The sequence below is a fragment of the Octopus bimaculoides genome, chromosome 7 (genome assembly GCF_046866305.1).
Source record: "Octopus bimaculoides isolate indiv1 chromosome 7, ASM4686630v1, whole genome shotgun sequence".
Classification (NCBI taxonomy): domain Eukaryota; kingdom Metazoa; phylum Mollusca; class Cephalopoda; order Octopoda; family Octopodidae; genus Octopus; species Octopus bimaculoides.
This window is the reverse complement of record NC_142934.1, coordinates 85,126,019-85,153,518: the sequence shown is the minus strand read 5'-3', so window position 1 is coordinate 85,153,518 and position 27,500 is coordinate 85,126,019. Positions and strand designations below refer to the sequence as shown.

General features: G+C 37.8%; 1 protein-coding gene across 4 annotated transcripts in view; it reads right to left on the bottom strand.

Moving 5' to 3' along the window:
* Nucleotides 1–27,500, bottom strand: part of LOC106874267 (uncharacterized) — a 150,290-nt gene that overhangs the window by 107,682 nt on the left and 15,108 nt on the right. Inside the window, exon 2 of one of the 4 annotated variants that reach the window (XM_052969779.2) lies at nucleotides 22,752–24,008. The exons of the other annotated variants lie outside the window; for them this stretch is intronic. Coding sequence (XP_052825739.1) covers nucleotides 23,990–24,008 — 19 coding nt within the window. The 3' untranslated portion in view covers nucleotides 22,752–23,989. Of the gene's footprint in view, nucleotides 1–22,751; nucleotides 24,009–27,500 lie in introns of those variants that run through there. 4 annotated transcript variants of the gene reach the window in all.

Below are 27,500 nucleotides of genomic sequence, written 5' to 3'. Positions count from 1 at the left end.
AGCCATGCGGTTTCGGGTTCAGTCCCACTGCATGCCACCTTGGGTAAGTAGCCTCGAGTCGACCAATGCCTTGTGAATGAATGTGGACGGAAAGTATGTGGAAGTCTGTCGCATATGTGTGTACGTGTGTGTGTGTGTGTCCCCCCTGCCACCGCTTGACAACCGGTGTTGGTGTTTTTACGTTCCCGTTGATTTATCCGATTAAAAATTGTTCAGGGCGGCGCCCCAACACGGCCGCTGTCTAATTACTGAAGCAAATATGATATAAAAGACATAAATACATATATATATACATACACATATATACACACACTCGCACATACGTATGTACATATATACACACATACACATACATTCTGCATATATGTGTGTGTGTGTGTGTGTGTGCGCGCGTGCGGACGGGCGTGCGGGCGTGTGTGTGTGCGTGCGTGCACATGCGTGATGGCTTGCATATGTATTCTTAATGCGTTCCGACAGATTCGAACGTGAATATGCTGACCGATGGTGTATTTCATCAAGCAGTAAGAGATATTTGTCGCCTTTGACGAGATACAACGATCTCGAAATACCTGTGTCCTAGATTTTCTTGCGCTATTTACTTGTAAATTCAAAGTAAATGTATATAATACTGCCTTGAAGGTTAGATCTGATTTACTTAATTGATAATTTAATGATATTCAATAAGATTTTTACCGTAACTGAATTATAATTTCAAAGAAGCAAGCAAACAATTCAAAAAATAAAATAGAATTACGTTGGATGCTACGCTACAAGACAATGGCGTATTATGTTACGTGTAGCCCAGACGGGCAAACTTGCGCACAGTTATGCTTGATGGAATGTAAATCATAAACTAAGAAGAAACAATGAAATTAAAATATGTGCACATAAATAAAATATAACAAACAAAACGAAAGCGGCAAACTAGACGGGATATAATCGTTTAATACAGAAACTATTAAAGTGTTGGGCTATGATTGATAGGTCATGCTTAGTAGAGGGAAACATTACCTTCAATGAGTAAGAAGGAAAGAATAGATATAAAATGAAGCAAGACCCTGAAATTAGTAAAGTGTGTTTAGGTAGATATGAACGCATTCATACACACATTTAGTTACATATACAAGTATAACTCATATACATATAAGCAGACACAAATACACACACACACACACACACACACACACACACACACACACACACACACACACACACACGCATACACACATGGAGACACACGCATACAGACACATATATTTATGTATATATGTATATATGAATGTAAGTATAAAAATGTGTATGTTTATATATATATATATATGCATATATATGTATGTATATATGTATGTATATATGTATGTGTGTGTTTGTGTGTCTGTGCTTGTCCTCCCAACATCGCTTGACAACCGATGCTGGTGTATTTACGTCCCCCCGTAACTTAGCGGTTCGGCAAAATAGACTGATGGAATAAGTACTAGGCTTACAAAGAGTAAGTCCTGGGGTCGATTTGTTCAACTAAAGGCGGTGCTCCAGCATGGCCGCAGTCAAATGACTGAAACAAGTAAAAGAATAAAAGAATATATATATATATATATATATATATATATATATATATATATATATATATATATATATATATATATATATATAATAAAGTAAACTTGTGGGATACCGTACGAGTGGAAATATATATGAAAGAAGGTTTGACAATGCAATTTTAAAGATATTTATTCACTTAACCGGTTTCACTTTTTTAGAAAAAGATTGCATATACATATTCTTTGATAATAATAGAAAATGTTAGAAACAGTTTAAGTATCAAAATACATATATACATTCTTTGATAATAATAAGAAGAATATGTTTGAAACAGTTTACAACATTGTTATAACGAAAAGGATTTGGTAAAATATGCATATATATACCCAGGAAATATATTTAAGAGTTCGCAAAAAGTTGAGGAGGAACTGACCTAGCTTTTTTCTCTTGTGTGTATTGAGGGAATGTTTGCTGTTTCTAACATTTTCTATTATTATCAAAGAATATGTATACGCAATCTTTTTCTAAAAAAGTGAAACCGGTTAAGTGAATAAATATCTTTAAAATTGCATTTTCAAACCTTCTTTCATATATATATATATATATATATATATATATATATATATATATATATATATGGGCATATATGTATACACATGCATATGTATGTATATATGTTTGTATATACATATATATGCTCTGTGTGTGTATACAAATATTCAAAGGTATCCATACACATATACATAATATATAGATGTGTGCGTATATCTTTATATGTATACAGATATAGGCATTGCTATGCAAACACACATACACAGTCATACGTACACACACAGAGACTCACACACATTGAGACACACGCACTCACGCATATACACACACAGCGATACCAAACTTGTTGAAAGTGAAATTACCAATGGCGTCCGCAACAATCAGGACATTGGTGGTTATTGTACACGTGACAGAATAAATAAAAACAAAACCATGCGATGGGGGAGGAGAGGAAGAGAATAGGACAGCAAAAAAAAACAGACAATGAAAAGTGAAAATTTTTAATGAACACAAAAGAAATGAAATGGAATACACCGGATGTTCCGTGTATTTATCTTGTTAGCAGCGCCTCCTGGGGAGGACGTATAGGTTGCGAGGACATAGAAAAATGGGTGGGGGCTGCTCTACTACTACTACTACTGCTGCTGCTGCTGCTGCTGCTGTCGTTGCTGTTGCTGTTGCTGCTGCTGCTGTCGTTGCTGTTGCTGCTGCTGCTGCTGTCGTTGCTGTTGCTGCTGCTAGGGAAGATGATGATGATGATGATGATGATGATGATGATGATGATGATGATGATGATGATGATGATGATGGTTGTGGTGGTGGTCGTGGTGGTCGTGATGATGATGATGATAATGATGATGATGATGATAATGATGATGAGGATGATGATGATGAGGGTGGTGGTGGTGGTGGTGCTAGTAGTTGTGGCTTTTGTGGTTGTGGCGGTGGTGGTGGCGAGGCGTGGGATGATGATGATGATGATGATGATGATGGTGGTGGTGGTGGTGGTGGTTGTGGTGGTGGTGATGATGAAGGTGGTGGTTGTAGTGGCGGTGGAGGTAATGATGATGATGGTGTGACCGCTAGTGCTATTGCATTTTTGAAACAAATTATTTAGGCGCGTTGGCATTTGATAGTCAGATTAGTAAGGATGAAAGGGCTCGTGGCTTAGTGGTTAGGGCATTCGGCTCACGATCGTAGTGCATTGCGTCCTTGAGCAAGACACTTTATTTCACATTGCTCCAGTCCACTCAACTGGCTGAAATGAGTTCTACCTGTAATTCAAAAATCAGCCTCATCACATCCTGTCATGCTGAATCTCGATGAGAACTAAGTTAACTATACACGCACATACACACATACAAACACGCCTGCGCAGACACACATACAAACACACATGCACGCACGCACATACACACACGCGCGCACGCACGCACACACGCACGTACAAACGCACACACATACACACACATACACGCGCACAAACATATACGCACGCACACATACACACGCACGCACACACATACACACGCATGCACACACATACATACGCATGCACACACGCGCGCGCGCACACACACACATTCAGAAGCACATACACATACACACACATATGATGATATACAATATAAGTAGCTACAGACATTGCTATCATGATAATACTATCATTGTTGTTACCAGTTGATTTCTCAAAATTCTGTAAATATTTCTAGCAAGCAGAAGAATATCCACGTGGAATTTTTTAGTGGATCTTTTGGTTATTGTATTCGCGAAGAGAACACGAATTTGTACTTTATACCTAACTGAATAATTATAAACTTTTCTCTTTTTGTCTTTCTTTCTCTCTCCCCCTCTCTTTCGTATGTTCACCCACTCTCCATTTTATTCCTCTTCCTCTCACTGTTTTTGTCTCTGTCTCTCTCTTTTGCTCACTCTATCCTATCTTTATCCACCCTCTCGTTTTCTGTCTCACTTTCTCCTCCTCTCTTCCTCTCTCTGTCTTGCGTTTGCTCATTGTCTCTCCATTTTCTTACTCCCCTTCTCTCTTTCTCTGTTTTTGTCTGTTTCTCTTTGTCTTTCTTTCTCTTGCTCGCTCTGTCCTATCTTTCTCCAGCCCTCTCTCTTTCTGTCCTTCTGTCTGTCTGTCTGTCTCTCTCTCTCTCTCTCTCTCTCTATCTATCTATCTATCTATCTATCTATCTATCCATCTATTTATAATATATATATATATATCTATATATATATATATACATATATATATATATATATATATATATATATATATATATATATATATATATATATATATATATATATATATATATATATATATATGTATATATATATGTACCTTTCTATCACTCTCTTTCGTTTGCTCATCCTGTCTCTTCAATTTCTTGCTCCCCTCTCTCCCTCTCTTTCTCTCCCCCCTCTCTCTCTCTCTCTCCTTGTTTTTCATTCCACTCCGTTATTTTCAGACTTACACGTACAAACACATTACACACCAAAGACATTTTATCTTCAAATTGTGTGTCACTGCGTGTCTTCACGCCATGAATTAAAGCCAGAAGTAAAACAAATCAACTTGCACTGGGATATCATAGCAAGCAAACCTCTCGGGAATGACACAAGTAAAGACAAGCCTTGTCCTTACACTCAGCAGCCATCTTTTTTCTCTTCTTAATTTTCGTTTTGTTCGTTTCTGTGTTTATTTTTCTATTTTGCCTCCTCAATTTTATTCAAGGTTGAAGACACTTCTGTTTTTCGCATGGTAAATATATCTTATTTGCAGACATTTATATCTTGTTCTCAATTCTTTATTCTATTTATTTTATCTGTTCTACTTCTTCTTATCGTTGTTGCTGTCATTGTTGTTGAGCCCTAGGTCGCTTCTGATCGGCTTATAATCAAGGGTATTCCGATAGTGGCTGAGTGGTAAGAAGTTTGCTTTCCACCTACATTGTTCCGAGTTCAGTCCCACTATGTGGCATGTTGGGCTTTGGGTCTGCAAAGCCTTTGTGAGTGGATTTGATAGACGGAAACTAAAAGAAGCCCGTTGTGTTTGTGTGCTGAAGAAGAGAGAGGTTTATATGTATTTATGCATGTGTGTGTGTGTGTGTATGTGCGTGTGTCTATGTGTGTGTGCGTGTTTGCGTCTGTGTTTGTCTCCCACCACCGCTTGACAGCCGATGCTAGTGTGCTTACGTCCCTGTAACGTAGCGATTCGACAAAAAGAGAATGATAGAATAAGTACCATACTTTAAAATATCATACGTACTGGGGGACGATTCGTTCGGCTAATATATTTCAGGGTGGTGCCCCAGCATGGCCGCAGTCCAATGATTGAAACAAGTAAAATGAAAAGATAAATGAAAAATAAAAGCGTCCGTCTTATTTCATTCGGACGTGATTTTTTTTTATTTTTCTTGTTTCAGTCACTGGATAGCGCCCATGCTGGAGCACCGTCTTCAAGGATCTTTAATCGGACAAACTGATCCCAGACTCATTTTGTAAGTCTGGTATTTACTCTGTCAAACTTTTTTGCCGAACCGTTGTGTTATGGGGACTTAAACAAGCTAATACCTGCTGACAGGAGCAGGGGTACCAAACATATATATATATATATATATATATATATATATATATATATATACTCAATCACTAAACGGGCTTCCACCAAAATTTCGTCACAAGACAAATTGTAGGCTCACCCGGAGCTATGATAGAAGACAATTGCCCAAGGTGCCATGCAGTGGGACTGAGCCCGAAGACACGGGCTTGCAAAGAGACCTCTTTAACCGCACAGCCATATCTGTGCCAAAATTTTAAGCTTTCCGTATCCAATAATATATTCCATTTTTTTTTCTTCTCACCCCCTCGTTATCTTCCTACAAGACTATAGAGTGTCTTTTGAGGGAAAAGAGGATTCTATTTCCAGCAGACCGAGCCACTAAGTAGAATCTACCCGCATTATCTCTTCTCTTTCTTTTCTTCTTTTTTTTTCTACATTCAATTATTTTTTTTTTCTATGTTTATTCAATTTTGTTTTTGCACTTTATATTATTACTTTCGACTAATGTTGTATAGTGAAATCAACAGCTGTTAAATGCATCAAACCAGAAAAAGGGAGAAAAAAAAAAAACCAAGTCTTTTAACTTAACCAGTTTCAACACCACTAATCTAGTTAACTCTTAAGTAAATAAAAATGTGCTAAAAACATTTAAAAACCGTGTGGAGTCATTTTAAAAGCTCCAACCAAGCACATATCGTTTGAATTTCTTGTATAAAATATATAAAATATATAATAAAAACAATATATATCACATAATCAATTAATGCCCAGATTTCGAGGCGGTTTTTATTTATTTATTATTATATCTATTTTTTTCTTCGCTCTCTGATCTCACATTCACTGTACATTTTATTTATTCATTTTTTTCCAGCAGCAGCAGTAGTAGTAGTAGTAGTAGTAGTAGTAGTAGTAGTAGTAGTAGTAGTAGTAGTAGTTGTTACTATTATTATTATTATTATTATTATTATTATTATTATTATTATTATTATTTAGTTGTGGAAAAGTTGTGTTTGTATGTGGGTTTGCATGCGTGTTGCATGTGTTTGTGTGTGTATATGTGCCTATGTGCGCCTGCGTATGTGAATGCCTGTGTGTGTGTGCGCGCGCGAGTATGTGTGTGTGTGTGTGCGAGTGTAGTGTGTGTGTGTGTGTGTGTGTGTGTGTGTGTGTGGTTTGACAGACTGTGTTACTAGCACTCTCTGGCTTACATTTTACATGCAATCTGGTTCCTTCAGATGTTGAAGAACAATTTTCACATTTTAGCTGCAACAACAACAACAACAACAACAACAACAGCAAACGATAGTAAGAAAAACGTCGTAGCAACAATACAAAAACAACACCCTTGTAAAGATCTATATGGTTGTTCTGTCTGATAAAAATAACAACCAAATTTCCTTCAAATTCACTCCATGATATTTTTGAAATAAAAGAGAGACGCATTGGTTGATGTATACCTTCTTTATATATAAAATTAGACGGGATGGTCACGATAATAATGATTACCTTTGATCGTGTATCTGTTCTATATGAGTTGACCAAGGGTTAAACAGCAAGAACATCAATAATAACCGGCCAGTGGAAGCTTCTGTACGGTCATTTGAACTGCTAGAAAGAGCAATCAACTTTTCCTCTAATCATATTCAGCCATCTTAGAAAAGTATATTTTGGATAATGTAATCAAAGCTCTGGTCGCGGGAGTGGCTGTGTGGTAAGTAGATTGTTTACTAACCACATGGTTCCGGGTTCAGTCCCACTACGTGGCACTTTGGGCAGGTGTATTCTACTATAGCCTCGGGCCGACCAAAGCCCTGTGAGTGGATTTGGTAGACGGAAACTGAAAGAAGCCCGTCGTATATATGTATATATATATATATGTGTATGTGTGTGTGTGTGTGTGTCGGGGTTTGCCTCCCCCCCATCGCTTGACAACCGATGCTGGTGTGTTTACGTCCCCATAACTTAGCGGTTCGGCAAAAAGTGACCGATAGAATAAGTACTAGGCTTACAAAGTAGTCCTGGGGTCGATTTTCTCGACTAAAGACGGTGCTCCAGCATGGCCGCAGTCAAATGCCTGAAACAAGTAAAAGAGTATGTTGGACAAAAGAGAGATGGCCACGACAGGAAAGTCTTTGATAATATCGATTAGGAATGATCTGGAACTCAACAAATTCAGCAACCATGATATCACCAGCTTATTCTCCCTCAGATCAGACGCCGACTGTTAAAAAAGAAACAAAAAAAACAACAAAAGTGGAGAGCGCTTAGATGATGTAACATAAGTTACACTGTGTCTAAAAAAGGCGAGATGGTCGGATTTCCCCGCTGTTGATTTTGCCGGTTGTGTCTTCGAGCAGATTTATCAGAACAATCCTGTCTTTGATTTTTGTATCTCCTGAAACAAGGACGTCTTGGGATTAGTACCAATAGCAAAGGCAATACTTTCGCTGCTGCTGCAGCAGCTGATGATGATGATGATGATGATGATGGTGGTGGTGGTGGTGGTGGTGGTGGTGGTGATGATTGTAGAGTTGGTGGTGGTGAAGGTGGTGGTGGTGGTGGTGGTGGTGGAGATGGTGGTGATGATGGTGATGGCGACAACGACTGTGATGAAGATGATGACGTCGACAAAGACGATGATGATGATGATGATGGTGGTGACGACGATGACGATGACGATGATGAGAATGACGGCCACGACGACGGTGATGATGAAGTTGTTGTTGTTGTTGGTGGTGGTGGTGGTGGTGGTGGCGGTTTTGATGACGACGTTGATGACGACGACATCGAACATAATGAAGATAACGACATCGACGACGAAGACAATAATAATGATGATGACAACGATGATGATGACAACGATGATGATGACAACGACGACGACGCTGACGACAACTGATAACTGATAATTAGCAAATCGTTTAGAAAGCCCTGTTTGGCCACCGGGGCTAATCTTGTAAGCCATTATGACGTCAACGAAGAAAGCCAAGCCATAGGACCGAACCAGAAACCCGGCGATTGCAAGGCGAGTTAAATAAAAAAAAAAAAAAAAAAAAGCAAGAAACTTTACAGGATTACCATGGAGGCGTTAGCGGTGGTAGGAGTGATCCTTGTTAGGGTTCTCAGCTCCTATGTAATTATTAGCAGACACACGCCACCACCGCCGTCGCCGACGCCACCAACGATAGCCCCCCCCCCCCACCAACCCCGTTCACCTCCACCCCAAATAAATACATGCATAAATTGGGTCAACTACTTTCTTCCATAAAGGTCACTGGCTGTCCAAATTTATAACTCAGTACAGTAGCTATTAAAGAACTACTTACAGCCGCTTGTTGTAGTCACATGAACCAGCGACGGTTGTAACAATAGCAACAACACGCCAGCAATAACAATAGCCGAGGGCCGCTACATGATAAGGCCGACCTGCTAGAAATAGAAGGCAAATTTTGCCTTAAATCTCGCCCTAAAATTGTCTTGAACAAGATCGCATTAACGGATGATGTGTTGATGCACAATGACTGAATACAAACAATAATCGATCCCAATACTCAACTGGTACTAATTTTATCGATCCCCAAAAGTTGAAAGGTAAAGTCGACCTGCGCAGATTTTGCACTCAGAACGTACAGACGGACGAAATGCCAGTTCGCCGCCTTACAATACAATAATTATAATAATAATAATAATAATAATAATAATAATAATAATAATAATAATAATAATAATAATAATAATCCTTTCCGCTGTAGGCACAAGGCCTGAAATTTTGGGGGAGGGGATTAGCCGATTACATCGGCCCCGGTGTTCCATTGGTACTTGATTTATCGACCCCCACCCCCGAAAGGATGAAAGGCGAAGTCGACCTCGGCGGAATTTGAACTTAGAACGTAGCGACGGGCGAAATACCGCTAAGCATTTCTCCCGGTGTGCTAACGCTTCTGGCAGCTCGCCGCCTTAATAATAATATTTATGATAATAATAATAATAATAATAATAATAATAATAATAATAATAATAATAATAATAATGATGATAAAAGCCCCTACATGGTAAATACTGGGCTAAACTAAATGCAAAAGAAATAGACAGAGAAAAATCCCAGCAATGGTTGAGAAGCTGAGGACTCAAAGCAGAGACCGAAGGATTCTTAATTGCTGCACAAGCCAGAAATTACCAAAAATATATAATGAAAAGAAACATATCAAGTAACTGCAGAATATGTGACGATGGACAAGAAACAATGAATCATATCATCTCTGGCTGCCCAGTCCTGCCTAAGAAGGACTGCTTCTCCATCACCTTATCACTTTCTCGAAGTTTCTAAAATGAAGTGCACTTCCTTTTGGAAGCTCCGAGAAAATTATAAATTGATGCACAAGCACTCAGTTCTGAGTGCACTACAGCTTGTAGCAGAAACAGCCGTAAGAAAATGCATTTCATTGCATAATTTTCCTGTTCCTTTATCATTTATTTAACTTCATATTAAACACTGCACTCGACTGACACTTTATTCTGAGGTATGTGTATATTAAGTTGTAACACCAGGTTATTAGCAGATCTAGCAATCAACTAGAAAGTCTTTTCTGCTTACTAAGTCGTATTTCGCTGAATCACTATACAAGGTTAATGTCCTTTTGTTCTGTTGTCACATTGAACACCTTGCACAAACAAGGACACAGCCACCAAACACCAACACCAACACAATTTTCTTTCTCTTTTATTATTTCTAAATTTCGAGACGTTGTTTCAGAAAGAAAAACAAATGAGAATCTGAAAACCGTTGGGTGTCATTACGGTATCACCGTGAAATCAAGCTTATCTTTTGAAGTACGATATGAATGCATGGAGCAAAAAATATTTTGGAGGAGAGATCTCTGTCACTTGTCAAAAGGATAACACACACACACACACACACACACATGTATGTGTGTGAGTGAGTGTGTATATATGTGTGTATACATATGTATATAAAAGTATGTGTGTGAGTATATATATATATATATCCCTGTATATTTACGATGATAAATGATTTTACCGATAAAGGTTTTTTTCATACTGAACTACTTGGCAAAATTGTTAATTATTAATTCTATTACTAATTGACGATTCCCTGCCCTTATTCTTGTATATATATATATATATATATATATATATATATATATATATATATGGATGGATGTGTGTGTGTATATATATATATATATATATATATATATATATATATATATATATATATATATATATATATATATATATATATATATATATATATATATATATATATATATATATATATATATATATATATATATATATATATATATATATATATACATATATATACATATATATGCACACACACGCGTATACATTATATATATACATGTGTGAATGTATATATATATATATACATATGTATGTATGTATGTATATATATATATATATATATATATATATATATATATATATATATATATATATATATATGATGTAGGGAGGGAGAAAGAGGCTGACAGACAAGCATACATGTAGATAAATAGACAAATAGATAGCTAGCTAGCTAGCTAGGTAGATAGATAGATAGATAGATAGATAGATAGATAGATAGATAGATAGATAGATAGATAGATACTTATATATAAACCTATTTAAAAATCTTCCACGGGCATTTTGCTTACCATATTTCACTCAAGCTCAGGCTCCATTTTATAAGAATTACCCGAAGTGATGCGCAGTGGGATTGAAACTGGCCTACTTATTTGCGAAATAACCCCCTTAACCAGACAGCTAGGCTGACTTATATTCAAATATAATAACCAAAAGACAAATTAAAATGCATTCATTTTTCAAAAGGTGAGGTTCGTACCGTTGCAACTAACACGCCTTCTGTCATGCGTCTTTCATGTATGTTAAGCGTTGATCGGCACATTAAGAATTTGTGAAATGCGATACCCAAAACAGCAATGGAGTCATACATCAGCACCAGACAAAAAAACCATTCTGAGGTATTCATGAGGCATATTTACGTTCTGTGTTCGTGTCTCATCCAAGATATCTTTGCCTTTTATGCAGTAGTGAAAATAATCACTGAGCATAAATAAAAACGCTGGATTATGATCTCGGAGACTGTGATCTAGCAGTGTTCTGCCACTGATATGACGCAACACACTGGTGTACCCGATGTTATCCAAGGGAAAGGCCGATACAACTTGGCACCAGTGACGTCACAACTCATTTCTACAGTTGAGTGAAGTGGAGCAACTTGAAATTAAGTGTCTTGCTAAAGAACACAACACACAGCCCGGTCCAGGAATCGAACTCACTACCTCATGATTGACAGCCCGACGCTCTAACCACTGAACTATGCCCCTCCAGTACAGCAGCATGGAGGAGCAGTGGAGAAAAATAGGAATTAGAAAAAGGTTCATAGGTAAAAAAAAAAAAAATGGTTGTGACATCGGGACGGATAGAAAACAAAATAGGTTGACAAAGTTTTTATTTTTCTATGGACCTAAAAGCGAATTTTTTTTTAAATGCGGGGCCCCTCATATTAATTTCCAGTATTGTTCACTTTTGAAAGACAATCAGACAGGCAAACAAACAAGCAAGCAAGCAATCCACAAGCAAACAAGCAATATGATATCGTCGTACGCCATACAACCAACAATGAAGAGAAGCAGACGAAACTGCAGACAGAAGAAAGGAAATTGTATGGCGCAAAGACTAAAAGATTTTGTGGTTTATGTATGTAAAACAGGGCCTGATTTATTGTTTCGTGAAAAGATTAAGATAAATTGGTTTATATTTTCAAAGAAATGGGAAAAAAAAGAGAAAAACAAAAAAAGGGGGGGGGCAGAAAATATAGTTTCTTTCTCATTTTGAGTTTATTCATTGTTGCTGGTGTTGCTGTTGTTTTTCAGTACAGTGCCAACAAACTCAAGTGAAGTTTAAGTAGCTAAAAGCTATGAAAGGCGGAGATTTATATGACATGTGACTAGCGGGGCTGACGAGGTCTGTATAAATGGCTGTCAACTGAGAACACACACACACACGTGTGTGTGTATGTATCGGTGTACATACACACACACACACACACACACACACACATATATATATATATATATATATATATATATATATATATATATATATATATATATATATATATATATATATATACGTATGTACTTATACATATATATTTTTGAGTGTATTTATGTGTATATATGTATATATTTATATATATAGAGAGAGAGATAGGAAGATAGATAAACACGTATACGTTCGTTCGTACGTACGAACATACATACGTACATACAGACAGACATACATACGTATTATACATCTATATATCAAGACTACTTAAGTTTTCTCACCACAAACAGGGAAGAAACACTTGTGGCCCTATTAAACAACTGCTCGAATGTATGGGCGGTTGTCTGTGCGTGAGGATGTCCTTCAAAAAAAAAAAAAGCCAAAACCTGATTATTAACTGTCTTAACGGTTTCTCACTATTTCATAGAGCATAATAGTGAGAGTATAAATACGAAAGGTTCGTGTGTGAGGAGTGGGTGTGCGTGGGGGTTGGTGGTGTTTTCTTTTAACAAGAGATTGGATCTTAATTTCGTTTGATGAAACAGATAGTGTTGTATTTTTTGACACAGTCAATAATGGTTGTATATTGTTTGTTTAATATATCAGTGTTACTAATTCTTTCCTACTATACCCAACTCTCTATGTATGCATATACATACATGCATACACACACACACACACACACACACACACACATATATATATATATATATATATATATATATATATATATATATATATACATATGTGTGCGTGTGTGTATGCACAAATACAGGTTACACACACTCATATATATATATATACATACTCATACATATTCACATAAGGTGTGTCCCAATGTAAGCCTGCTTTTAAAACAGCGCACCAACTGGGGCACCGCCTTCAGGGTTTAGGAGGCGAAAAACATCGACCCTACTGCTTTTGGGAATTTTCTTGTTTTCTGTCGGTCCATTAGACCGAACCGCTACGTGACGGGGACGCAAACAAACCAGCACCGGTTATCAAGCTGTGAAGAAACAAAACTTAATGTAATTTTACTACGTAGAACATTTTTATCAGATAGTTCATGTGTAATTGAGTCCGGATATCATTAGCTAGCTTTAGTGAACTGGTTACCGCTCCTCCCAGCATGCAATAGAACAGACAATTATCGGGTTCCATTCCTGAGCAATTTTATTTATTCTTCGTATTCACAAATCACTGTTGTTGAGACTTAACAACCAAATCGAAATCCTTAATAAGATTCTTTAGTAGAAAACTGTTTTACTTTATTCACTCCTCTTAAATCCCTACCAAACTCGTTCTCCATAATACGGGCAAATTCTCAGCATTCGTTGAATCTGTGCAGGTTTGATTCTCAGGTCAGCCATCTTATTTCATGTAATTCGTTTCTTTTCTTATTACGGTGGATGTTACTCGCAGAACAAACTGAACCAACTGAACCAACCGGCAGTTGACCGAGGGACAGACTAAGAACAAGACGGTTGAATGATATGCATAATTTCAGATGTTTACCTATGAGAATCTAACCAGAAAGTGTAATGGCGGTTGCTTCTGATCGGGCCTTATGGAGGAGGTACCTAAGTACTCTACCCACACGGCTCTCCCAGCGGAGAAAATGGATGAATGGATAATGGGTAATGTGTTTCTCGTACATTCTCTTTGCCCAAGTTATTAAGCTCTAAGCTAATGTGCAATAAATTAGTTATGCTGCTTATGATACACAAACTATTTAAAAAAAATTTTTTATACAATTCCAAATATTGTTTCAGTCATTTTGACTGCGACAATGCTGGAGCAAATCGACACCAGGATTTATTCTTTGTAAGCCTAGTACTTATTCTATTGCTCTCTTTTGCCAATTACGGTTGGAAGGACAAACACACACGCACACACACACACACACACACACACACACACACACACACACACACACATATATATATATATATTTAATTATATGTATTTATTCTCTCTTAGTTAATAATTAACTCTGACAAAATAAATTGGTTAATAGATACCAAGGTAGCAAAGTCCACAAAATAACTTTGGTTTAACTCCTGTTTATGAGGTAGAAACTCCCTGTTAATTTGAGGCACACTGAATATATTGACATTCGGTAATAATGTCTGACAGTTGAGTTAATTTTTACGCATTTCCCTGAAGAGAAGATTTCATCTTTCTCAGCATCATTCATTCATTTGGAATGAACCAATTGTAATCTTCGAAACATATGTCAGAAATAAAAGAAATCATTTAACACATGTGTATAATTTCATTTATATATATATATATATATATATATATATATATATACATACATACTACGGACTTCTTTCAGTTTCCGCCAACCAAATGCACTCACAAGGCTTTGGTCGGCCCGCGGCTATAGTAGAAGACACTTGCCCAAGGTGCCACGTAGTAGGACTGAACCCGGAACCATGTAGCTGGTAAGCAAATTACTTACCACACAGCCACTCCTGTGCCTAATAGTTAGTCATAAAAATATAAGATTCTTAAAAACTTCTGATTGCTATGGGGGTCTAACTGAGTAAAACACGAATCAAAGAAGACTATACGTAAAAAAAAAAAATGGTTGAGAAACACTGTCCTTAGCTTTCGATGAACCGAGGATCCGATCAAAGCAAGTTCGATTTTTGAGAGAGATATTCCATTCTATTCATTTACTCCCCGTATTCTCAAATTCCAACTATAAGTAGCTGCTACGCACACCGTTTGCGGAAAATAGAGTCTTCAAACAATAGATTCGTTGTTTGAGTGAGTAAACTTCTACATTTTATTCTAGCTGTAGCCAATAATAGCGTGCGGAAGAATAGATTTCAATAAAATCCTTGTTATATTATCTGAAAACTGTACTTTTACTGTTCCAGCGATTGATGGAGGATTACAGAACGTAAAAGATTGCGGAATTGTAACTCGTGCTATGGCGTGTTAGCAGAAGTCATAAAAATTCAACGAACAAAAGAAAGATATACGTAGCCATCATTATCAGTGTTGGATTAAGCTTTTTCCTGATGAATATATATAGACTTAGAAGATACCTGTATTTGCATCCGTACAACCTCACATGGACGTTCACGCAAACACGCACACGTAAGTAGACGCACAGATGCACACATACACGCGCACACGCGCGCGAGGACAAACGTGCGCGTACACATGGACACATGTTCACATACACGCATGCCCTTAAAGACACACACATTAACGTCACTCACGCTCTTTCAATACCAAACGCACTTAGATAACCGATTGCCGGATTGTGAGTGGTCAGCCGGTTTTATTGCTGGAACATAACAAACCGTTGTAGCTATTGGTAGGCAACTAGTACTTCGAAGCTAATCTCATCATCCGGATCTTTCTACAACTACCACTACTAATACTACTACCACCACTACTACTGCTGCTGCTACCACTACTACTACTACCCCCACCCCACCCCCATCCACCACTGTCACTACTACTAGTATTACTGTTACTACTACTACTACTACAACTACTACTACCGTTACTACTACGACTACTACCACCACTACTACTGCTGCTGCTACCACTACTACTACCACCAACACCACTACTACTACCACTACTATTGCTTCTGATATTACTACTACTAGTACTACTACCAACACTACCACTATTACCGATACCACTACTACTACCACCACGACCATTACTACTACTACTACCACCACCACCACTACTACTACCACTACTGCTGCAGTTGCTCCCACTACTATTACTACTACCACCACCACTACTACAGCTGTTGCTGATACTACTACTACTACCACAACTATTAGCGTGATCGTTTGATCCGCTAAAAATAGCAACGAAATTCCCTATACCATCTCCACTGGAAAGGAGAGAGGTATAAGTGGGCTTAATGGATGATGCTATCTAATTCTGGACATAATGTCCGAAATAAGGACAATGCAGCCGTGGCCGGAATCCCTTTTGATCGTTGGTCAGCTCAGTCAGAAATGACCGAGATCTAAACACTAACAATAACAATATCAATAATAATTACTGGGGTGGTTATGTGGTTAAGAAGCTTGTTTCCCAACCATGTGATCGTGGGTTCAGTCCCACTGCATGACACCCTGGACAGGAGTCTTTTGCTATGGTCGCGGAACGTCCAAATCCTTTTCAGTGGATTTGTTCGAGAGAAACTGGAAGAAGCCTGTCATAAATGTGTTATATGTATGTATGTATGTATGTGTGTGTGTGTATTTGTGTTTGCCCCGCTTGAGAGCCGGTGTTGGTTTGTTTACGCCCCCGTAATAGAATAAGTCCTAAATTTAAAAACAAAAAAAAATTAATACTGGAATCGATTAGTTCAACTAAGCTTTCGAGGTAATGCCCCAGCATGGCCGTAGTCAAGTGACTGAAGCTAGCAAAAAGATAGAAATATATAAAATATCACTTCTACTAGGCACAGACGTGGCTGTGTGGTAAGTAGCTTGCTTACCAACCACATGGCTCTGGGTTCAGTCTCACTGCGTGTCTTCTACTATAGCCTCTGGCCGACCAAAGCCTTGTGAGTGGATTTGGCAAACGGAAACTGAAAGAAACCCGTCATATATATATATGTATGTATGTATGTTTGTGTGTATGTGTGTGTGCGTTTGTCACCCCCCCCCCCGCCCCACCATCGCTTGACAAACCGATGCTAGTGTGTTTACGTCCCCGTAACCTAGCGGTTCCGCAAAAGTGACCGACAGAACAAGTACCAGACTCACAAAGAACAATTCCTTTGGGTCGATTTGTTCGACTAAAAGGCGGTGCTCCAGCGTGGCCGCAGTCAAACGACTGAAATAAATAAAAGAATACTATTTGCAGAGCAGTCGTACGTGATAGAAAGAAACCAGTCAAAAAAAATTTCATCGATTTTTCTCTAAAGGTTTCTCCCCACTATTGTTAAAGTAATAAGAAGAAAGAGAAGAAGAACGTAAAACAAAATCCTTTTACAAAATCACCTCAGTCTGAATCCATTGAAAATATATATATAATCGAACAATCCCAGAGAAAAAACATAGATGGAAGTTGTTTGGCTTCTTGTATATTTACCTTGTTGCTTTTGTATTGTTTCGTACAATCTCTGTTCTGCAACGTTTATTTCCGTTCTTTTTTTCTTATGTTATTATTTATTCCAGAACTGGTTTGTGTTTTGCTTTTAAATGAAAGTGAGCGTTTGTTTGTTTGTTTGTTTATTTCCTTTATTTATAAACGTGTTCGCCTTCCATTATCCATATTAATTGCAATGAACCAATGAGGTTCTAGAATTAGGAAATTGACAAGTAGAAAATCGCTCTCAAATCGTACTTACGCTTCTTTTCAACGAGAAATTTGGAACAGTAACTTGTATAATGTTTGTATGTGCGTGCGTGTGTGTGTGTGTGTGTGTGTGTGTGTGTGTGTGTGTGTGTGTGTGTGTGTGTGTGTGTGTGTGTGTGTGTGTGTGTGTGTGTGTGTGTGTGTGTGTATATGTGTCTGTGTGTCTCTGTGTGTCTCTGTGTGTGTGTCTCTTTGTGTGTGTATGTGTGTGCGTGTGTAAATGTTTCCCTGAATCACTTCTCTTTTTTATCCCCTTCCCGCTATTTCTACTTTTCCCCGTCTATCTTGGACCTCCCTCTAGTATCCGACAAAGTACCATGTCCGAAACGTCATATGTTTAATAAAGCGTAAACTTAATAATATTAAATGCGGAAATAGGGTGGCGAGCTGGCAGAATTGTTAGAACGCTTGAAAAACTCTTAGCGGCATTTCCTCTGTTTTAAGTTCCGAGTTCAAATTCCGCCGTGGTCGATTTTGATTTTCATCCTTTCAAGGTCGATAAAATAAGTACCAGTTGATAAGATAAGACAAGCTATGTCAGGCAACTTAGAGTAAAGAACTCCAAAATAAGTTTGTTAGTGGCGGAACAGAAGTGCTCATTACACTATTTTTCAGGGCTCCTGAAACTAGTAGGACAAAAAGGAGGTGTCTTCCTCACACCAGAGACTTGACCAGGCTGTTTGGAATGAAGTAAGCTCTATGAAAGTTAACCAAGGACCGGGAGGTGATGCCAAAATAAGCGAGAGATTAAGTCTATGAAACCCATAACTCAGATGCAGAGTATCTGCTGAAATATTATAAGGTATTTGGTTTGTCATCCTTAACAATCGCACCAGCTTACAACTTTTTATGATACTATGTTTTATCGATTCTAGGAAAGCTAAATGGCGTAGTTGATCTCGGTTTGATTTGAACTCAGAGAGCAGAGAGCCAGAACAGATATTACAAAACCTTTTGTCTTATTCCCAAGAGTTTTGGCAATGAGGTCATTAAAAACAAAAGAAGATGCGATGTTATTCATGGATTGCTTGTTTCTGATTAGAAGACTGTTCAATCAGAGCTGAGAGTAAAGAGAGGAAACGAAACAGTAATATTGAGCCAGTGTTAGATATTAATATTCGTGAGAGTTTGTGTGAAAAAAACGATTTAGATTTCAAATAACAAGCCTGGTTGTTGTATTACAGCTTTTACCAAAGTTCTGAGCTCAAATCTCACCAAAACCCACTTTGATTTCAACTGTATCATGATCAATTGAATAATTACCACTCTGTCGTTGTTGTTGTTGTTGTTGTTGTTGTTGTTGTTGTTGCTGTTTTTATTGTTGTTCATACAGTTGCTGCTGTTTGTGGTTAGCCGCTTCCACCCCCATCACGCCCTCCATGTCAATTGTGATTGAGTAGACTCGTGATCAAAAGCATTTAAGCCATGACTAATCAATCATTTATTCAAAGACATTGCAATTTTGGATATGTGTGTGTATGCGTGTATATGTAGGTATGATCATATGTATACATTGCATAATGTCCACGCACTATGCTCAGCAAACAGATACATAATGAGCACACACACATACACACACACACATTGTTGAATGAAATTTGAGTTCACAAGTATTCATAGAATTGATACATCTTGTGTATGTATATATATATATATATATATATATATATATATATATATATATATATTCTTTTAATCTTTCATGCGTTTCAGCCCAATGGTTGTGGCCATGCCGGGGCGCTGCCAGTGTAATCGCTTTTTCAATAGCCATTCTTATGCAATTAGCTCTTGGTGAAAAAGCTCGACGTTGCTGCTCTATTTTGAGTTTCTTGCTGTGATGTAGGTTCATCTGAAACCTTGGACAGCAGGAGGTCAACTTGTTTCTTGCAAACATCTAACCCTACAGCATGAAGAGACCACAGATGTTTTGGCAAGGAATTAAATTACTGTGGGCTTTTTGAATCCCAAGCTATTGGTGTACATGGTCTTCACTCTAGACCAGAGGTTCTCAAACGTTTTGGGCCACTACCTCACCTCATGTCCACATAATACCCTCAGTCCCGCCACCCCTATTTTTATGTATAAATAAATATTTTATATTTTACTAATTTACATATACTATGAATCATTTGATATTTAATATAATATTATATGATTTGTATACAATACTATACTCTTACATGTTTCAATCATTTGACTGTGGCCATGCTGGAGCACCGCCTTTAGTCGAGCAAATCGACTTATTCTTTGTAAGCCTAGTACTTATTGTATCGGTCTCTTTTGCCGAACCGCTAAGTTACGGGGGTGTAAACACACCAGCATCGGTTGTCAAGCGATGGTGGGGGTACAAACACAGACACACACACACATATATATATAAACATATATACGACGGACTTCTTTCAGTTTCCGTCTACCAAATTGACTCACAAGATTTTGGTCGGCCCGAGGCTATAGTAGAAGACACTTGCCCAAGGTGCCATGTGGTTGATAAGCAAGCTACTTACCACATACCCACTCCTGCACCTATAAATAATATTATAAACTCATAGCGACCCCCAATCCACTGCCTTCCTCATAATGCCTCCTTTTTCTCTACTATCCTCCGGTCCCTTAAACACCAGCGCCCACCTGGAACCTCTCAACGCCCACCGGGGAGTGGTAGCGCCCACTTTGAGAACCTATGCTCTAGACGGACAGTCGGAACCTTTTTAACAGTACAGTGACATCCAGTATGTATATATGTATATATATAAGTGTGTGTATTCATATACATATAAAATTTATGTATATATATGTGTGTGTGTGTGTGTGTGTGTGTATTCATATACATATAAAATTTATATATACATATATGTATATTTATGTGTGTGTGTGTGTGTGTGTGTGTGTATGCATGCATGCATATATTAAGGTGATACTCTAGCCTGGTCTTGACCATCATGGCTGAAAACTAAGTAAAGAAGTAAAAACAAAAATTCTATAAATCCCATTTCCTGTGGATCCAGATTATTGGACAAACTTGATTAAATCCATATATCCACCCGCATAATACTACCCGCCTAATATGCTACACAATAAAGTAAAATCGATCAAGCCGTACATAAAAGATATATCGATGACGTGTTCATGTAGTTCACGTATTTATTTTTGTTTTGGAATTGTACCAAAGAACACGTGCTTACTACATGGGTTTGCTTTCGTACATTTTATCCTTTCTGTCTTTCTGGGCCTTACATTAAAATATATGTTTATTTGCATATATATATATATATATATATATATATTTTGTTGTACTTGGGAATGGTCATATTGCCAGTTTAGCCAATAAAAACACACGCACTGTATATTTGGTGTTAATTTTTTTTTTTTTTTCAGCTTTATATTACATTAATCTTAATCTTAATCTTATTTCGGCCAGAGTTCTTTCGTCACACTTCTGTGACCTCATCAGTGGTCCTTTGTTTCCTTCTTTCTTATGTGTGTCTCACCTTGCTAACTATCAGCCATTTTGTATTTTGTATTCCTATTGTATGTGTCTACGCATGCGTGTCCTTCAATGTGTCTGTGTCGTTTGTAAGTGCACGTGTGTATGGGGAGTGTCTGTATCACCTATATTCTCTGTTAATACGTGTTCGTTTGTATTAGTTTTTATTTATTTATATGTTCATGTGTGTGTGTGTGTGTGTGTTTTTTTGTTTTTTTTTTTAATGTGTTTAATTAAATTTTGTTAACGTATGTAGTATTTAATTCCATTTGTTTATCTATGTATTGTATTATACTTTGTTCCTATTATTGGTTTATGGGTAACATGTTGTCACATGCTGTGGTTTGTTAGTGGCGTATGTTAGTGTTCCATTCTAGTTTCCTATTCAGGCTAGGTTTCCCTTCTATTATGTGTGTAGCTTCAGTAATTTGTCTAAGTGCTGCATCACTGCTATGTGTAGATAAGATTTTAATTTCTATGTTGTTGATTGAGCCTCTATGTTCTTGCTCAGCGTGCTGGTACAGAACTGATGAGTTCTTCCCTTCCTTAAGTTCCCTCCAATGTACGTTTGCCCGCTCCCCTATACTCCTTGCTGTTTCGCCTACATATGTCGTTGTCTTATTTCTGCATCGTCCCTCTGTACATCTTATACTATAGACCACATTTCTGGTTTTGCAGTTCGTTTAAAAAAAAAAAAAAAAAAAACACACACACACACACACACACACACATGAACATATAAATAAATAAAAACTAATACAAACGAACACGTATTAACAGAGAATATAGGTGATACAGACACTCCCCATACACACGTGCACTTACAAAAGACACAGACACATTGAAGGACACGCATGCGTAGACACATACAATAGGAATACAAAATACAAAATGGCTGATAGTTAGCAAGGTGAGACACACATAAGAAAGAAGGAAACAAAGGACCACTGATGAGGTCACAGAAGTGTGACGAAAGAACTCTGGCCGAAATAAGATTAAGATTAAGAGTAATGTAATATAAAGCTGAAAAAAAAAACAAAAAAAAACACCAAATATACAGTGCGTGTGTTTTTATTGGCTAAACTGGCAATATGACCATCCCCAAGTACAACAACATATATATATATATATATATACATATATATATATATGTATGTATGTATGTATGTATACACACACGTGTGTGTGTGTGTACTGAGAGAGAGAGAGAGAGAGAGAGAGAGAGAGACAGACAGACAGACAGAGAGTGAGATTGCTACGGGAAGTGTGACTGAGGTTGTGTACGGAAAAACGGGATAAAAAGGAAGCAAATTTAACCAAATGACTCCCTACGCGCGCGCGCGCATATATACACTTACACACACATACACACACAAGCAGACACACACACAAACACACACACACACAAAAACACACACACACACAAACTCACAAACACACACACAAGCACACACACAAGCACACACACACGAACACACAACACACACACACACAAACACACACAAACACACACACACACACAAACACACACACACGAACACACACACAAACACACACACAAACACACACACACAAACACACACACATACACACAAACACACACACAAACACATACAAAGGCACACACACACACGAACACACAAACACATACACACGAATACACACACATACACACACACAAACACAAACACACATGAGCCACACTTACATACATGCATGTATGCATAGACATATGCATACATGTGCATGTGTGATCTGTGACGTCTTCAGCTTCCACGCATGCATATATTCAGTTCCTGGTTTGTGCCATTAGACTGTGGCCATGCTGGAGCACACTTTTCATCAGCTTTTAATCGATAATATACGACGACTACCTTTTTCAGTCTGAATCTTATTTTATTTATCCTTAATTACCAGATGGCTAATTAATTTTTCTGTAAGTGCAACTCGGCATATTATTTTACAGCAACACACGCATGTACGTACACACACACACACACACACACATATTCATACATATATATATATATATATATATATACGCATGTGTGCTTGCGTGAATGTGTATGTGTGTATGTGTGCTTGTATTAATGTGTGTGTATGCGTGTGTGTGTGTGATTAGTAATGTTAACGAGAATGGCAATACTCAGTACACAACATTGAATATTTTCCTCCTCCTCCTCCTCATCATCATCATCATCATCATCATCATCTTCATCATCGTCATCATTTAACGTTTGTATGGGTAGAACAGTTTGCCAGGAACTGGCTAATCAGAAGACCACGCCAAACTCTGTTGTCTGTTTTCGCGTGGCTTCTGTGGCTGGATGCCCTTCGCTTTATTCCATATCAACTTCAAGTTTCAAACCTTTGTGACTGATTGTTCAGGCTTTTGGGTATATGCTAAAAGAAAACAAAAAAAAAAAAAAAAAATACAAAATGGATAGAACTATTTTTGTGCCTTTCTCTCATTGGTTGGCAGAAGTCACGTGACGATCTGTCGCAATTTCTGTCGGAATTCGTAGAATTTAGATTGAGGTTTGTCATACAGCTTTTTAGACTCACAATGTAATCGACTTTGACCTCGCCTTAGAATTACTGGCCTTGTGTAAAAGGTAGAAAGGATCGTTTGAAAAATAAGACACAGTCGCAGAAGAGAGAATTCTGACATTTCAGGCTGAAGTCTAACAGAAAAACATCACTTCTCCAACGAAATGAATCTGCTAACGAACTGAGCCCTTGTCATCGAGAGGGACTTTGAGTTTTGGGTGCTTCTGTGTTTGCTCGGCGTGTTAGGAATAGCAGCTAAATTTCTTATATCACATACTAGCGCAATGTTTATCAAAGGGGTCCATGTGCAAAAAATGGCTGAGAACCATTGCTCTAGTAGCTTCATTAAAAAAAACAAAAAAAAAACATCGGATTATGTAGTTTGATATTTTAAAAACGATAGAATAGTTATAACAGTTATAACAGTATATCCACGGGCTTCCTCAATCAAATGGAATAAGTAAGATCTGCAACTACAACAACAATAGCAGCAGCAACAACTACAGCGGTACGCAAACAACTTCGTGATCACAGTCAACTATCTAGAATTAGTGGCACTCCGTCGGTTGCGACGAGAAGGGTTCCAGATCATCCGATCAACGGAACAGCCTGCTCGTGAAATTAACGTCCAAGTGGTTGAACACTTTACCGACACGTGTACCCTGAACGTAGTTCTCGGGGACAAAGAGTGTGACAAAGCTGGCCCTTATGAAATATTGGTACAAGAGAAACAGGAAGAAAGAGTGAGAGAAAGTTGTGGTGAAAGAGTAGCGCAGGGTTCTCTACCGCCCCTTGCTGGAGCCTCATGGAGCTTTAGGTGTTTTAGCTCAATAAACACTCGCAACGACCGGTCTGGGAATCGAAACCGCGATCCTACGACCGCGAGTTTGCTGCCCTAACCACTGGGCCGTTGCACCTCCGTAGCTAGAAGTAGTACAAGTGTAAAACTACTTTTGAGTATTCTTATATTTGTTTATTGTGTTTGGAGAAAGTGGGGGGGGGGCTGGCGCGAAGCATTTCCAACTTCCTCAGGCTCTGGTTTTCTTTTTCTATACATAATTCGAGTCCTCTGTACATAGCTTGCAAATCTGCATGACGTACATTGCTTCAAGGACTATTGCCGCAGGGTCTGTAAAGTTTTCAATGAACGAAGCAAAACTTTCAAATCTTTCTTACATTCGTATTTACAAATTCTAAATAGATGACGGGGTGACGAAAGAAAACATTTCTAATTTGAATTTTTTTTTTCTTTTTTCTTTTGTTACATTTTTTCGTGTTGATATTTGTTTGGTTTCTGTTTTGTGTTCAAATTTATAAAGGAAATGTATTTTTATTACCTAAAGTATGCCGAGACTGTGGTTTTGTGGATAACTTACGTGTGTGCATTCAACTAATACACACACACACATATGTATGTATTAAAGGTACAAAAACGATGAACTCCGAGGGAATTCATAAGTGTAGTGTAGTCCAAGTGTAGACCAATCCAGGATAAGGAAATCCAAGAATTAAGTTCTCCAAATCATCGTCTTGTTGCGCAAGTAAATACCACATACAATTATCTTCCTATACAAAAAGATCTCCTAGAGCTCTCTCTCGAATGAATGAAAGAAATGAAGGGCAGCTAGACTAGTTTCACCTGTTCTTTACCGACTTATCAGGAGTGCTAAATTCGTCCGTTCTACAGAGAACGATAGAAGCTTACAACTACTTGTGAAAATTGCAGTAAGTAACTGGCATTGCTTTCATTTATTTACATATCAGTTAATTAGCTGATGTTACGAATTAATTAACTAAACTGCTGAGAATGCGGGTTTGCGAACAAACTGCAAATAAATTAATTTGCTACACATGTTTAATAAACATAATAGGTACAGACATGGTTTGGGGGTTAAGAAGTTCTCTCTGCCACTATGTGGTTCCAGATCCCCTTAGGGCAAATGTTTTCTACTATAGCCTCGGGACGACCAATGTCTTGTAAGTGAATTTACTTGACCGAAACTGTGTGGAAGCCCTTCTGTAATATATGTCCAGCATCGCCTGACAAACGGTGTTTCAAAATCAGAAATGAATAATTACAAAATAAGACTGGCAGAACCATTAGCACGTTAGACAAAATGCTTCACAGTATTTCTTTATCTTCTGCGCTCGAATTCCGCCGAGATCAACTTTTTCTTACATCCCTTTGGAGAACGATAAAATGATGTGACTGGGGTCATTGTAATCAATGTGTCCCCCACTCCCTAAAAACTGCTGACTGAGTTTAGGTTGACGGTTTGTTTCCTTTTCTCCTGAGGCTGCACCGCACTCGACATTCAACACACGAGTTACTCAGGCCCTCTAACTGCGACTAGGTACAACATAGTATAAAAAAAAAAAGCCGGGTTGGGGCAACCTTCGGCACTGTAAGCAGTAGCAGCATTTCAAGACTAATAAGTACCTCAACTGCTTCATATTCTAGTTCAATTCCATCTATGGGAATAGACGCAAAGGCTGGAGACAGCGGAGGAGACTGTACAAATGTGATTCAAACCCTTTGATATAAACCTTTTGATACCAATCATCTTGAAACCGCCTCGAGTTCTGTTACAAACTTCCTGCTTTTTCAATTTCAAGTTATCTGAATTAAAAGCTTCAATTTCATGTTAATTTATATTCCTAACATCAGCTTAATCATGGCAAAGTCATTTTCCTAAATTCTTTATTATTTTCAGAATCCATGCCAACATGTAAACGGACGATAAATGATAGTGATGAGAGACAGTGTAGTTCAACAGAAACGAGGCTAATTTTCAGGATTAAATTAATTTTCCCACGAGTTCCAAACCTTCTGAAAAATCTGCCTATTCAACAAACCCATTTTACTTACTGACAACAGACTCGTTTTCTCTGAGTTCCACCTCTCAATTGAAAGAGATATGTAACTGAATATGCAACGTAATAAGTCGCCATGTTAATGAAAAACACTTACTTGTTTAAGGAGATAGTTGACGCTGCTTTATTGCTGCTGTTTCGAATTTCAAATTTAATGGCAGACAGTTTTAAAAACGTAGATAACTGTTTAACGATCCTCGAAATAATTAGATTACTCGTGCAGAATTTATCTTTTATTTGTTACTTGGTTCAGTCATTGGAGAACGGCCATGAGGTGGCAACGCCTGGGGCGGAGGGGGGTTTAATCAATCCCAGTACTTAAATTTATTTTTTTCAAGCCTGACACTTATTCTATTGATCTTTTTTGTCGAACCACTAACTTACAGGCACGTAAACAAAAACACCGGTTGTCAAAAGGTGGGGGAAGGGGAAAATATAAACACACACACACACACACACACACACACACAC